This window comes from Armigeres subalbatus, chromosome 1 (assembly GCF_024139115.2).
Source record: "Armigeres subalbatus isolate Guangzhou_Male chromosome 1, GZ_Asu_2, whole genome shotgun sequence".
NCBI lineage: Eukaryota > Metazoa > Arthropoda > Insecta > Diptera > Culicidae > Armigeres > Armigeres subalbatus.
Window position 1 is genome coordinate 180,389,219 of NC_085139.1, and position 15,877 is coordinate 180,405,095.

At 39.3% G+C, this 15,877-nt stretch overlaps 1 protein-coding gene across 1 annotated transcript; it reads right to left on the minus strand.

The window, feature by feature from the left end:
• Window positions 1–13,808: 13,808 nt before the first annotated feature.
• On the minus strand, window positions 13,809–15,503 carry LOC134205569 (large ribosomal subunit protein eL8). The gene is made up of 4 exons (XM_062680915.1): window positions 15,397–15,503; window positions 14,967–15,087; window positions 14,389–14,759; window positions 13,809–14,200 (listed from the first exon to the last, which is right to left on the minus strand). The coding sequence occupies exons 1-4, from the start codon at window positions 15,409–15,411 to the stop codon at window positions 13,895–13,897; spliced, it is 813 nt and encodes a 270-aa protein (XP_062536899.1). The 5' UTR covers window positions 15,412–15,503; the 3' UTR covers window positions 13,809–13,894.
• Window positions 15,504–15,877: the final 374 nt, after the last annotated feature.

Here is a 15,877-nt window from a genome sequence, read left to right on the forward strand (position 1 = left end):
GAGCCGGCGGGTTTCAAACTAAGAAAAAGGGACAGAATTCGAAATTATCACAAGTTTTCAGGATAAGTTGAAGTAATTCGGTGTTAGAAAGGACTTAGCGAACAAAGCACTGAAGCGAAATAATGAAATTGTATTAGGACTTGTTGTACACCTAAACATAGTACGAAAACACAACTTCATCGAAATGATAATTTCATTCAATCAACAGAAACATTCATAAATTACGCAACGTTTAGCTGGGAGGGGCTACGAGATGTGTGACAATCCATATATTTTTTAGAGGATTCATACAAATAGTGTAAGATAGGGGGAGAGGGGTGATGAAATAACCTAAATTTACGTTACGTGATTGGTGGACTTTCTTTAAGGAAAATGCCTTTGTATATGCCACGCGAAATATGATATATATTTTTACCTTCGTAGTTTTTGTATACATAAAACAGATCAATCCACCTAGCGTTGGTGGTGCCTTTCTCACGAATTAAAAAATAAGAAATCACATAAGAGAGGTTGAAATAGCACTTTTGGGGGATAGATTTTACTTTTTTCATCAATTCATATGCATTTGCGGTAATTTAAATGCATAGCCGCAATCCTTAAAAATAAAAATTTGGCAGAAAAACAATGTTTTTTCAATAACTTTGGAACGCAATGACCGATCGGGCCAATTTTCAATAGGAAACAACTAGACCGCAATCCGCGTCGAATAATGCTAAGTACCAAAAAGTGTGTCTCACATTTTTTTACACACACACACACACATATATATACACACATACAGACATCACCTCAATTCGTCGAGCTGAGTCGATTGGTATATAACACTATGGGTCTCCGAGCCTTCTATCAAAAATTTGGTTTTTGAGTGATCCTATAGCCTTTACGTATACTTTGTATACGAGAAAGGCAAAAACAATGATTTTTCGTATGAAAGTGCACATTTTCAGGATCCCCTCCCCCTTTAGGAGTTACGTAATCTTTAAACATTCACTAATATACGCTCATTAAACATCAATTAGTTGTATTAACTCTTATTTGTGTTAATATATACTTAAAGCACATGATTGGATAAATGCGTACTCTTACCCCACCCGATGCGCACTTTTACCCCACCGGTGGGGTAAGAGTGCGTTTTTCACTTGTCTTGCCATAAAGGTTCTACTAAAAAGAATCTCAATAATTTCAATATTTTTTTCACTGAGTAACATAAAAGAGAAGAGTATATGAATCATCGACACTGATTTGATATGCAGACGCTTGCTTCATAGGGGCCACATGATCGATTGAAAACTAAGTGCGTACTCTTGCCCCACTCTACTCTATTGCTTTTTGTTGTTGAAACAATTCGATGAAGGTAAGAAGGTGCAAAATTTGATGGTGCTCCACAGACACCATGGGCGGGAGAGGGTTAATAATACACTGGATTCTGTTTTTACACGATTTAAATTTTCTCAATTTTCCACTCATCCTAAATGTTAATCGTATATTAATTATCATGTGATTTTTCTTTGATTTATTCTGGATTTTTTGGAACCTGTTGCAAAGAAATTGGTGGCAAATTGAAGTCACACGATCAAAAATACGAGCGAAAAAAAATCGTGTAAAAACAAAATCCTGTGTATATGCAAATCATAGATATATTTATAGATTATGAAATGCAATTGCTTTGTTTATTGGATTCTATTGTCATGTGATGTGAACACATGAAATAGCGGTACATATGTGAAATTTTACCTGGATAAACCATTTCTTCCTTTTCATGTGTTGTTCTTATCAAGGCCTCTAGTTTGAACAATCAAACTTTGAAGCTTTATAATTTTTTTGCGGACGTTCCCCAAGCAACCAAAAGTTCAGATTGTACTTAAATTTGTTCCTAACCGAACCAATTGATTCACTTTTGGTTCACATTCAGTTCCAAGCACCTTAACGGAACTTCAAAGTTTTCTTTTGCGCTCCCACCACACAAAAATAATACTTAAAATGCGAGCTGATTAAGCCAAAACAAAATATTGTGATATACTACGTATCTACCAGTCACTGTCACCAGTAGCTCATCCTAGTTTTCTGCTTGCGAAACTCACTAAAGGGAATTGGCCATTATAACTGTATTGTTTATGATGATTTTATTCATTTTAATTTAAAGTTGTGCTCTAGCTTCATTGCACAGTGGTTGACGCTAGAATAAATGTTGGACAAGATCTATAAAATGCATGGGGAAGTGAGCCTATCATCCACAAACAAAGCAAGTTTAAATTAAAGGCACTATAACACTTTATGGGCCCTCCTTAGCCGTGCGGCTACAAAGCAAGACCATGCTGAACTTTTCGTAAATTTCCGAAGTTTTTCCTGTAGAAGTTAAGAACATTTTTTTGTGAATATTCTGAAGTTTCCCATGTAAATTGCGACGATTTTTCTGCTGAAATTTCAAACAATTTTATTTGGGAAGAGCTTCTATTGGTAATTCTAAAAATTTCTTGAAAATATTTTCCAAATTTAGAAAAACTTATAGATTTTTCTGGATGCGAAATTCAAAATATTCTTCTTTAAATGTCTTGAAAATATTCCGAAAAAATGCAAAAACAAAATCTTTGAAGAACGTAAAAAAACGCCACGCCGATCACGCCACCGCCGACCAAAATTCTGACAAACGCCGCCGCCGACGAATATCGGACCGGCGCACACCTCTACTTGTACTTAGTTTTACAATGGTAGGTGCACTTTAATTGAATGACATTTTTTGTCAAATCCGGCTAAATGTATTCAAGAGTTTTGGTTTATGGTCAAACGAATCAAAAACTTACTAATAATTTAGGTCTTAGCCTGTTTTTACAAACTAATTTGGGAACAAGACAAAATTGATTTGGCGTCGCTTGTTTTTTAAGTTTGCGTAACACATCCACTTCAGATAGTTATTTCCACTCAAATGGCGAAATAATCCGACCAACAGGATAATTGTTCTAAAGAACAATAGCTGCAGTATAACGATTTTCATCAGCCGCAATGGAAAATTACTCGGTTTTCCTAGAACAAAAAGTTTCGTTTTTAAATTTGAGTAAGGGATTCGATGCAACAATGCAACATACACTCCGATGTGCTCGAGTACAATCGAACTGCGACGAAATAGATGATCGAGATCAGAAAGATGAACAAAAGATATTTTAGTTACAACACGAGTGGAACTCAACACAACTACGCGAATGATGAGCTATCAGAGTTTCCCGGTCCGGGCGAAGAAGATATCTGTGTGCTTAGTGGGCCAAGTTTTGATAAGCAGAACTGGTGCTGTGGGATGAACCAAATGTTACGGCGCCTAAATAAACGACGCATCATAGATACCATGAAAGGTGTTGATTGCTACAGACAGCAGGACGGTGGACATGGAAGTTATCATCCACTAAGGAGTGTGTAACAACTCAGTATCCCTGGTTCAACTCACCTGCCGAAGCCATTAGTCCTTAAAATGGCGCTTAAGTCGTTTGCCTGCACATTACCGCTATACATTCTACAAGTATTCTAAGTTTTTATAACATCGATCTATTCATGACGGTATTCTGCATAATATTATTAATAAATTCAGCAATCAGCACGAAATAATCATTCGCCATACTGATTGCAACAAGTTTAGGTATTCCTATTGTACAACCAAAAGCACGAGTAATTCATTGAAACCAAATAAAACGTAGCTATCTCAATTTTTGAAGTTTTGACCGCCTTGCAACTTTTATGCGATGTGCGGAAAAGGCTACTCATACTCAGCTACACCTAGTCGAGGAAAATTTAATTCTAAAATAAATTTCTAGTAGCAAAATCAGAGAGGAGAAAAAGGCACTCTAGAGTAGAGTTCGTATACAAAGCAGCACGTGTTGTTCCACCAAGGATAAACTTTATCGTTTTGAAGCCAACACGATAATTCGCTAGAGATGGTTATCATTGCCATCCTTGGCTATGTGGTTATTTGTTAAAGACGGTGTGAGGTTTGCAAAAAACAATACGGTAATGGCACAGCAGGCGTATAGGATTGGTAGCCCAGTGGTGCTCAGCTTTCGTTCAAGTTGTAACTTGTAAGGTGAAGGCTCATTTTTATTGTGTGACAAGCAAATCAAGGAAAAAACGCCCAAAATGCTGAGCTAACCCAGTGGTCATGAAAAGAAAATTTTGAGTAGTTGAGAAATACTATAAAATTTAGCCTGCCTTTACAAATTAGGGATAATAAAATTATGAAATTTACAACATATTGAATGATTTAAAAGCTATACTGCCGTCATACGCATATTTGTCCCATGTTTGCTAGGATTTCCTATATATGTACATGGGAAAGTTATGCATATAACGGCAATATAGTTTTTCCTTAATAATTGTCGATTAATCATCAGAATATACCCACCGATGTGAATCTAATTGAGTGTCTAGTATACCGGATACAAAATTTACAATAAAAATTTATTCATTCATTATGAATAATAATGCATTATAACATTATAATGCATCAATAGGACAATTCATGATTCGTATATTGTACTAATAAAAATTATAAGTTGTGGTTCAAAAATATGGTGCATGCTCTTTGTGGTACATAGAATAGAATGTGTGTGAAAAATAACTTCTTGGCCATCCAATAAATTCCTGAAGTAAGGCCTTTTGATCTACACGCGTAATCCAAGGTCTGTCGGCCTGTTTTAAATATGGTGCATGCTCCTTGTGCTACATAAAATAGAATATGTAAAAAACACAACTTCTTGGCCATCCAAGACATTCCTCGAGTAAGGCCTTTTGATCTACACGCGTAACCAAAGGTCTGACGACCTGTTTCAAATATGGTTGTGCGCCGGTCCGATATTCGTCGGCGGCGGCGTTTGTCAAAATTTTGGTCGGCGGCGGCGGCGTTTTCGGCGTCACGCCGAAAGCCATTTTAGCCAGCGGCGGCGACGACGTGAATCGGCGTGGCGATTTTTTCATTACGATTTTCTACGATTTTTTTTGCATTTTTTCGGGATATTTTCAAGACATTTAAAAAAAAAATCTTTTGAATTCGGCATGAAAAATCTAATGAACTTCTCCAGAAAAATCTATAAGTATTTCCATGATTTTTAAAATATTTTCGAGCAATCTTTGGAATTACCAAGAGAAGGTCTTTGTAATTCCCAAATAAAATTGATTGGAGTTTCAGCAGAAAAATCGTCGCAATTTGCATGAGAAACATCAGAATTTTCACAAAAAAATGTCATTAACATCTACAGGAAAAACTTCAGAAAATTACGAAAAGTTACTGTTGAATTTCTGTTGAGTATTCTTTAAAATTTTCACATAAAATTCTTGATAATTGTAGGAGAGTGCGGTTGGTAGAATGGGTGTTTAACCGTTGGCTTTCTCAGCCTAGAATAATAAAGATGGCTATCTTGGCATGGCCAACAATAAAACAGTAAATTCTCAAGAAATTCCGCGGGAGACTAAAGAGATTTCAAGGAAAAATCTCTGGAATGTTCACGAGAAATTGTCCGTAAGTTTAACGGAAACTTCTTTAGAATTTCCGCGGAGGATTGTTCAAAATGTCTCCACGAAAAATTGTTCGAAATTATTGGGTTTCTACGGAAAATTCTTTGTACATTAGACGTTCGATAACTGAAAGTAATTTAACTGCAATGCTTTTAACAGTATGTAACTATTTACATCAGTTTTGCAGTTATCGGACAGCTGAGCATCAAAACTATGTCAATATCGATGATAGCTGCATAGCGCTGAACAATCAGGTGCACTTCTATTCTGACGCCGTCTGACAATTGTTTTCCGTCTTGAATGCGTCGCAGTTATCGAACGCCATTGGCTAACTGAAACGAAAACATGTTGCAGTTATCGAACGACTAATGTATTGTCCATAAGAAATTGTTGGAAAATCCCATTGGCCGCAAGCGACACACGGCAGAACTGGTAATTTGGCCCAAATAGTCGTTTGCCCTAACAGGTCGTTTGGCCGAATAGGTCATCAGCCCAAAAATGCTGTTTGGCCGAAATGGTCGTTTGGCAGAATGGAATATTTGTCCGAAAATATAGTTTAGGCCAACAGGTTATACGGCCAAATGTCAATAACTGAACGGGTAATTTAATCCAAAATATCCATCCATTCGGCCTAATAACATTTACGTTGAAAAGGCTAATTTTCAAACGACCCTTTTACTTTTTAAGTTGATACTGGCCTTTAAGTCAAAAGCCATCTAACCAAACCCCATTAAGCGGAATTGATATTCGGATAAACGTCTTTTTGGCAAAATTATCAATTCAGCCGAACAACACTTTTCAAATAAGGTTGCAGAAAGTACATTTTTGGGCCAAATAGCTCTTTCTACAGAATGCCATTTTTGACCAAACGGCATTTTTGGTCAAATGATCTATATTCGGTCAAACGACTTTTTCATTACTATGTCTGAGACTCGATTTTGCATATGCACAACATGTGATAGATTTAGTTCGGAAAAGGTATTGGAGGGTAACCGCCCCTTCGGTGGGCTTTGACAGGTGCTTTCCCTGCCGAGTTTTGTGACAACAAACCACGTTGTGGCAAATGTTCTGAAAGGCATCGGGAGGAGTCCTGCCAGCAACAGGCAACAAAATGTGCTTATTGTGGTTTGAATCCTCCCAATGGTTTGCAGGAATGCCCGGTGTACAAAAGCGCACCCAAAAAGTGAAGCGCTCGTTGGTACAGCGCTCCAAGCAGTCGTATGCGGAAATGGTTAAGTCGCAAGACACATCCGCCACAGCCACTGCATCGACTGCTATTTCAGCCACCGTTAGTGTAAGTGATTATTATGATTCCATATCTATTGATGAATTGGACTCTGACGCAGCCGATATGGATGATTCTGCAGAGGTACACGTGCCCGAAAAGAGGAAGCAACCGTCTTCCCCGGGATCGCGCCGCAAGAGAACAAAATCATCCATAAAAGCTTGGCAAAATCTGAAGGTAATGGGGTTTATTTAAAATCCCGAAGCAACCTGTTCCTACTGCTTCTTTTGATCCTAGTTGCAGTAAGACATTCCTGCCATTGTTAAAATCCGATGTTTCGAAGAAACATCCGGCTAGAAGAATCAACGAAAGAAAAAAGTAATTCGCACTTCTAGTAAAAGTATTCCGTCCAAGCGAGGATTGATCTCCTTTAAGGACCTTGTGGACCGTTTTTTGAATTTATTTAATATTCCGAATTCATTGAGGCCTATCATTGACCTTTTTATACCAACAGTGGAAAGTTATCTGAGGCAATTGACTGTTTCATGGCCCCTTCTTGCAGGAATTGTATCTTTCGATGGATAATACGGCCAATACCCAAGATACAATCACTGTGCTGCAGTGGAACTGTCATAGTCTGAAAAATAAATTAGACGTGTTCAAGTTTTTGATTCGCAATTCCGATTGCGATGTATTTGCACTCTGTGAAACATGGCTTTCTTCTGAAGATGAAATCAACTTCCACGATTTTAATATTATTCGCCAAGATCGGAATGATCATTATGGTGGCGTTCTTTTGGGGATCAAAAAATGCTACTTCTTCTACAGAATTCCCATTCCGACTGTTCCCGGCTTAGAAATCGTCGCATGCCAAGTAAATGTGAAGAATAAAGATCTTTGCATAGCTTCAGTGTACATTCCTCCAAATGCCTCTATTAATCGTCGACATTTTTGGAGCGCAGTCTCCCTCCTATCATCTCCAGTATTGATATTGGGTGATATGAACGCACATGGTATTGGATGGGGCGAAACGTATGACGATTATAGAGCGCCTATTTTCTATGATTTGTGTGACGATTTCAATTTGAATATTTTGAACACTGGTGAAGTAACTCGAATAGGACCAATGTTCTTTATGTTCAAATTCACTATGATTAGATTGCACGTGGAAGGTAATTCAAGATCCCCATGGTAGTGACCATATGCCGATAGTCACCACAATTAAGAGTGGCTATCAACAATCTGAGCCAGTTAATGTTCCTTTCGATCTCACGAAAAACATTGACTGGCAAAAATTTGCATCGGCGGTAAAAATTGGTATTGACTCAACTGATACTCTTCCACCTTTGGATGAATATCGATTCCTTATTGAGTTGATTCAAAAAAGCGCACTAGAAGCTCAGAAACGACGCGTTCCAAGTACATCTGTCATAAGAAGACCAGCCACTCCTGGATGGGATGATGAATGTACTAAGTTGTATTCTGAGAAATCTGATGTTTTCAAGGCCTTCCGTAAACACGGAAGGTCAGAGCTTTGAAGAGTATTTGAGGATCGTAAGAAAACTCAAAAATCTTGTCAAGGCAAAAAAACGTAGCTACTGGCGACGATTTGTCGAGGGACTATCACGAGAAACCTCAATGACAACACTTTGGAAAACGGCTCGCAACATGCGGAACCGCATTTCCACCAATGAGAGTGAAGAATACTCCAATCGATGGATATTCAACTTCGCAAAAAAGGTCTGCCCAGATTCCGTACCAGCAGAACCGCTATTTCGAGAATCAGTCACTGATCCCGGTTCTTTGGGTGGACCATTCACAATGCTGGAACTTTCTATGTCTTTTCTTTCATCGAATAACTCTGCTCCGGGATGCGATAACATCAAATTCAATCTTCTTAAAAACCTCCCAGATATCGCAAAATTACTTGACCTGTACAACTGTTTCATGGAGAACAACATTGTGCCACCTGAATGGCGACAGGTCAAAGTAATAGCTATTCAAAAGCCTGGGAAACCAGCGTCTAATCACAATTCATACCGACCGATTGCCATGCTATCATGCATGAGAAAGTTATTGGAGAAAATGATCCTTTCAAGAGTCGACCATTGGGTAGAACAAAATGCATTACTCTCAAATACTCAGTTTGGTTTTCGAAAAGGTAAAGGAACAAACGATTGTCTAGCGTTGCTCTCTTCAGATATTCAGCTGGCCTTTGCCCACAAGGAGCAATTGGCTTCAGTATTCTTGGATATTAAGGGCGCTTTTGATTCAGTTTCCATAGAAGTACTGTCAGACAATCTGCACAGTAGTGGATTACCCGTTATTTTGAACAATTTCTTGTGCAATTTGTTGTCAGAAAAACAAATGAACTTCACACTCGGCACTCTGACAACTTCCAGAAAAAGCTACATGGGCCTTCCCCAAGGATCATGTTTAAGTCCCTTGCTTTATAATTTCTATGTTAAAGATATTGACAATTGTTTGGAAGGACAATGCACGCTCAGACAACTTGCAGATGATGCCGTGGTCTCTCTAAGAGGTCCATGTGCAGATGTCTTGCAAGGACCATTGCAAAGTACCCTAGATAATCTGACTGTTTGGGCCAGACATCTAGGGATCGAGTTTTCACCGCAAAAAACTCAGTTGGTTGTGTTTACTAGGAAGCGGTACCCAGCTCAACTGAAACTAAAACTGTTGAATGATGACATCAACCAATCTTTATCTTCTAAATACCTTGGGGTCGTGTTTGATTCTAAATGTAACTCCATTTTGAGTATTTGATACAAAAATGCCGGAAAAGGATCCATTTTCTACGTTCTATCTCCGGAACCTGGTGGGGTGCTCACCCGGAAGACCTCATCAAACTCTATAGAACGACTATTCTCTCTGTTTTAGAGTATGGCTCTTTCTGCTTCCTCTCAGCAGCTGATTGCCACCTGATCAAATTGGAACGAATTCAGTATCGTTGTTTGCGTATTGCCCTTGGCTGCATGCATTCAGCGCATAACATGAGCCTGGAGGTGCTTGCTGGAGTCACTCCTTTAAAGCACCGTTACTGGGAGCTCTCACTTAGAATACTCATCAAATGTGGAACAAGTAACACACTTGTTTTAGATAACTTCGATAAAATGCTTGAACTGACTTGTCGTTCAAAATTCCTTAGAGTCTATCTCAACTACATTTCTTCAGATCTTTGTCTTCCGTGTTATAATCCACCTCGAGTTCACTTCACCAACGACAGTTCCACAATTGAATACGATCTGTCCATGAAACATGCTATTCAAGGAATACCAGATCATCTTCGAAATATTTCTATTCCCTCCATTTTTTCTGAAAAATATGAACATGTCAATTGCAACAGCAGATATTTCACTGATGGTTCTCGCATTAACGGATCCACTGGCTTCGGTGTTTTCAATGTAACTTCAACCACCTTCCGAAAACTTCAGGAACCGTGTTCGGTTTATGTTGCTGAGCTGGCAGCAATTAACTTCGCTTTGGGGATAATTTCCAATCAGCCCGTAGACCATTATTTCATCTTCTCGGATAGTCTTAGTTCTATCGAGGCACTCCGGTCGATGAAACCTGTTAAGCACGCATCTTACTTTCTTACAAACATAAGAGAGCAGATGCGTGTTTTGGTCGAAAGATCATTCAAGATTACCTTTGTTTGCGTCCCATCTCACTGCTCAATCTACGGCAATGAGAAGGCAGACTCGCTGGCAAAGGTGGGCGCACAGGAAGGTGAGGTTTATGATAGACAATACTCGAGCAACGAGTTTTTCCCATTAGTCCGTCAGAGTACTCTTCAAAGTTGGCAAAGAAATTGGACACACAACGAACTTGGACGGTGGCTATTTTCCATAGTTCCAAAAGTTTCTGGGCGAGCGTGGTTCAGAGGTGAGGACTTAAGTCGAGGCTTCATTCGCACGATGTCGAGGCTTATGTCCAATCACTATTCACTAAACGCACATCTGTACAGAATAAACCTTGTCGATAGCAACTTATGTAGGTGCGGAGCCGATTATGATGACATCGATCACGTAGTTTGGTCCTGCTCGGAAAATGACGCCTCCAGAGAGCAATTATTGGATACCCTTGTGGCCTGAGGTAAACAACCCTTCAGGGAAGTTCGCGGTGTTTTGGGAGATCGTGATGTTGTCTATATGCAGGCCATTTATAGTTTTCTTTGTGCTTCTGACATAAATATCTAACATTTTGTTTTTTTTTTTTCTTTAAAGTTTTTTTGTTCTGTCTCTGTCTTTTTGTTCCATAGAGCTCCATAGCTCTTTCCATCCGGAAGATGCTCCCAGTCGAACCATTCCTCGAGCACGACGACACGCCACATCGTCGCTGACGCCAAATGCCCGGATGAGAAACTGAAATTTGAGAAGCTGATCTCAAATCCTAAGCCCCATCCATCCTTAAACATTGTAAACTAACCTCGAGTCGCCACGAGTACGCTGGCTTCTACCCCTCTTACTAACCGTATAATAAAATGATATTGATTGTATATATCACAAAGAACAATGGCTCCGTAAAGTGTTATACACGCCTGAGCCTACCAAATAAACGAAATTGGAAAAAAATATTCTATCTATCTCAAATGAAAAAAAAAAGTGCAACTGTCCATGGATTCCGCCGAGAATCTTCCAAGAATTCTGATGAGAATCCTTTAGTGATCCTGACTGGGACTGGGACCGGGAATCTCTAGATATTTCGACGAGAATACCGATGGGAGCCTCCATGGATCATGAAGGGAATCCACCAGAGATTTCGGAGGGAATGTTTCAGGAATTCCAATGGAAAAATTTCAAGGATTCCGACGAGAATGTACCAGGGATCCTTCACCCTCCAGGAATTTCGACGGAAATATTTCAAGGAATTTGAAGGGGAATATTCCAGGGATTTCGTCGAAAACCCTCCAGGAATTCAATATGATGGTTCCAGGTATTTCATGAGCAATGATCCAGGGATTCAGTTATTTCGAAAAGAATCCTCCAGCACTCCCGAAGGGAATCCTCCAAGGATGTTGAAGCAAATCGTTGAGGGAATTCGATGCAAATCATCAAAGGATTTCGAAGCAAATCGTCGAATGGTTTCAAAAAAAAAATACGTTAAGGGACTCTGAACAAAATCTATGAGAAATTCTGAAGCAAACCGTCGATGTATTCCGAAACGAAACGTCGAATGATTCTGAAGCAATTCTTCGCGGGATTCCGAAGCTAATCGTCAGCCGGATTCCTTATCGTCTAGAGATCCCAACGCAGATCATTTGCAAAACGTCGAGAGACTCCGAATTAAATCTTCAAAGGATTACGAAGCAAATCGCCGAAGGATTCTGATTTGTCAAGGTATTCCTAAACTAATCTTAAAACGAATCTGGAGATATTCCGGAGCAAATCAACAAGAGATTCTAAAGCAAATCCTCCATGGATTTCAAAGGGTATTTTTCACAGATTCCCAAGGGTATTGCTTAACAATACTGGAAAGAATTTTTTAGAGATTGAAGTGAGAATTCTTCTCGGATTCTGATGAGAATCCTTCTCGGATGCTGATGGGAATATTTCTCAGAATTCAGAAACAAGCTAATTTTTCTTCCACTCATTTCATTAAGTATGATAGAATGAATATGAGAGATAACTCTTTAGTCTTCAAACTTTTTCGGTAATTCATTATGCAATATGTTGAAAACTGATATCACTGCTAACTAACTTATCAAATCCTAGGGGGGCTAATTTTTTTCTAGGGAGGGCCCCCTAGCCCCCCCTTATTTACGCCAATGATTATAATCCAAGAAAAACACGATTATACGTGAACATTTTTACATGCACATTTGCGATTAAACTAACATCTACATTATGGTGATGTTTTGACAGGCAGCATTGCTTACAAGTACACAATATTGTTTCAAAAATCCTATAACAAATTAGTATTACTATTACAAAAATGAAAAATAATTTTGAAATTAAAGAAAATGTTTTTGATTTTTGGCCAGGATTTGGCTGAAATACTCCTCAGTATGATGTAGAGAAACATCAAATCTGATTGTCATGTGATAAAACTGAGGCAGTATCTTGGCAACGGAGGGTATTAACGCTCACCATCAGACGTGGTTCTGGTTCCATAATTCCTCATTTCTAGTACTCTATACTCGAGGTCAGCCTTTCGCATTTTAACAAATTCCATTCGTGAAGAAGGAGATCATAGTTGACATGAATCGGAAATAACATACTTTGGAATTTTTTTGGTGCATATTTCCCAAATTTAATATATTGCTACCGGATTTACATTTGATTTGGCACATAATAATAGTAGGCTGGGCCTTCCTTAGCCGTGCGGTAAGACGCGCGGCTACAAGGCAAGACCATGCTGAGGGTGGCTGGGTTCGATTCCCTGTGTCGGTCTAGACAATGTTCGGATTGGAAATTGTCTCGACTTCCCTGGGCATAAAAGTATCATCGTGTTAGCCTCATGATATACGAATGCAAAAATGGTAACTTGGCTTAGAAACCTCGCAGTTAATAACTGTGGAAGTGCTTAATGAACACTAAGCTGCGAGGCGGCTCTGTCCCAGTGTGGGGATGTAATGCCAATAAGAAGAAGAATAGTAGGTACAAATGATTTTTATTTTGAGCTTCATTACAAGGCAATGCAAAAATAGTGACTTTAGTGACCATTTTCCGAAAAATAGTGACTTTTGGATGCAAATAATGACTTGACTCAGAATAGTGACCAAATCACTAAAAAGAGACTTGCTACCAGGCCTGTAATAGATATACCTATGAATATTTAAATAAATACTTAGAATGCTTGTAGAATAGATTGAGCGATGTTCCATTCTCACCCTCGATGGCGGTTGCAAAAATAATAACAGACATTGCTCACTAATTTTGCCGATATAACAAACCAATTGCAAAGAAAAAAATCAAAATCAGTTATGCATATGACTGATTTTTTATTAATTATTGGTTTGTCCTCTACCCGGTGTTAGGCTGGAATGGTTACCCTATCAATAACATGACTTATGTGATATAATAAACAATCATAATTCAAATGAATAGTATTTAAAATAAACTAACAAAACTTACTTTTAGTTGTTTTATTCTTCTCTCATCAATGAAAGAAAACCTTACACAAGATTATACACCTAGCAGGTATATGCGACTCCTTTTACAACGTCTTCTGGGTAAGCTCACGAGCCTTGGCCTTCTCGAGCTTGGCGATACGGGCCATGCTCTTGGGTCCCAGCAGACCACCGCCCCAGTGCTTGCGGATCTCCTCGTACCGATCGTTGAAGTTCGTCTTGATGGTTTCCACCAGCTTGGATAGATTGGCGCGGTCCGAGTTATCAACCTGGGTCAGGGCAACACAGGTGCAGGTCTTACGGTACACCAACGTTCCCAGACGAGACTTGCTCTTGATGATGCAGTAGGGGATGCCCATCTTACGGCACAAGGCAGGCAAGTAAACGACCAGCTGAAATGATGGAAAGCTTAATTAGCTTCTATAGCTTAATGACTCGATTTTTCACTATTGATTTGGTTATTTCAGACTAATTGTCAACGTGAAAATATTTCGACATAGAAATTCAGGTGAAGAAATTCTTATCATCATTATAATAGCATTTGCAAAAACATAACAAAATGCCGATTTTTAAAACTCACCTCAATTGGATCAACATCGTGAGAGATGACAACCAGTTGTGCCTTCTTTTGCTCAACTAGCTTGACCACGGTGTTGATACCCTGACGCAGTTGGTTGCCCTTCTTGCTGGGCGGCACTTCCTTACCAGCAGCCTTGGCTTCGGCCTTGGCCTTCAGACGCTGGATCTTCGCAATCGGGTTCTCCGGGCGATATTTCTCCAGAAGCTTGAACAGCTGCTGGGCGGTGTGCTTATCCAGTGCCTGTGAAAACTGGTTGATTGGCGGCGGGATTTTCAAACGCTTCTGCAGCACAGCCTTGTGGCGCTGGATACGAATGTACTTTGGCCAGCGAACAAAGCGGGACAAATCACGCTTGGGTTGGACATTCTGACCTTAAATGAAGGAATTATAACATTAGTAGATGTTACTGAATATTCGAACACTGATTATAGAATCATTCGATAATCAGATCCACATATTCTACAGTATCGAAGCTGTCAAACTTCTGTCAGATTAAGCAAGCGTTGGGTATTTCAAATGATCATCATGGTTAAGATCCCTCACCTATTTACAGAAATTCATAACAGTTCTATACATACCAATTCCGTAGTTCTTGACGCGCTTCTCGAACAGAGGGTTTACTACTTTCTTAACCTCAACCTTCTTGACTGCCAGAGGAGCTGCGGCAACTTTCTTGCCCGCGACCTTTTTCTTGGTTGGCTGAAACAAAAAACAAATGCAACGTTAAGAACTTACGCTTTTCTTGATTTATGTTGAAAAATAGCAGAGGACGGAATGGATTTACGAAGCAACCTTCCAAACGACAACACTTCCATGCATTCACTGACAGTTCGGTAAGCAGACATTCTCCACACTAAACACAAACCGATGAATGTAAACTAAGATGTTTTTTCTTAGAATATCGCCAAAACACAGGAGAAAATCTTAACAAACTTCGTACCATCCGGTTGCCACGGTAAACCTATTTCATTCCACAGTCATCACAACTAATTCGACGGCCAAAATTACCTTCTTATTCACCATTTTAACGGTGCCGACTTTGAATATGCTCTTGTGTTTCGTGAAACCAAGATGGAAAAGAGCTAAATATGACGTCACGTCCTCACTAGTCAGTTCTGCCAACATACAAAAATGAAAACTCCATTATTTTGACAGCTAACAGGCGAAAGTTGAACTGAAATTTGTAAACAAACGGCGAAACGCACCATTATCCAGGGGTGATCAACAAATAGGCCTTTTCATGTGACACTGCCGAGACTGCACTTCAAGACAAAATTTTCAAAACGACTTATCTGCTTTTGTAAACAAAGATTCAAACGGCGATTTGACGAATCTGATAGCTCTCCAACGCAAACCAACACCACCAACAGATAGGTGAAGATTTCCGCTTTGTTTACAAAAGCAGATAAGTCGTTTTGAAAATTTTGTCTTGACTTGTTTACAACCGCTGAACAGGCCTGCAAGTCCGAAGCTGTCACTTTCATAGAAG

Bases quoted from the DNA above. Each gene is read 5' to 3' on its own strand.
- LOC134205569 (XM_062680915.1), bottom strand. The intron at 14,760-14,966 runs GTATGTATAGAA...CCTTCATTTAAG, and splicing joins CGTCAAGAACTACGGAATTG to GTCAGAATGTCCAACCCAAG. The intron at 14,201-14,388 runs GTGAGTTTTAAA...CCATCATTTCAG, and splicing joins ACGATGTTGATCCAATTGAG to CTGGTCGTTTACTTGCCTGC.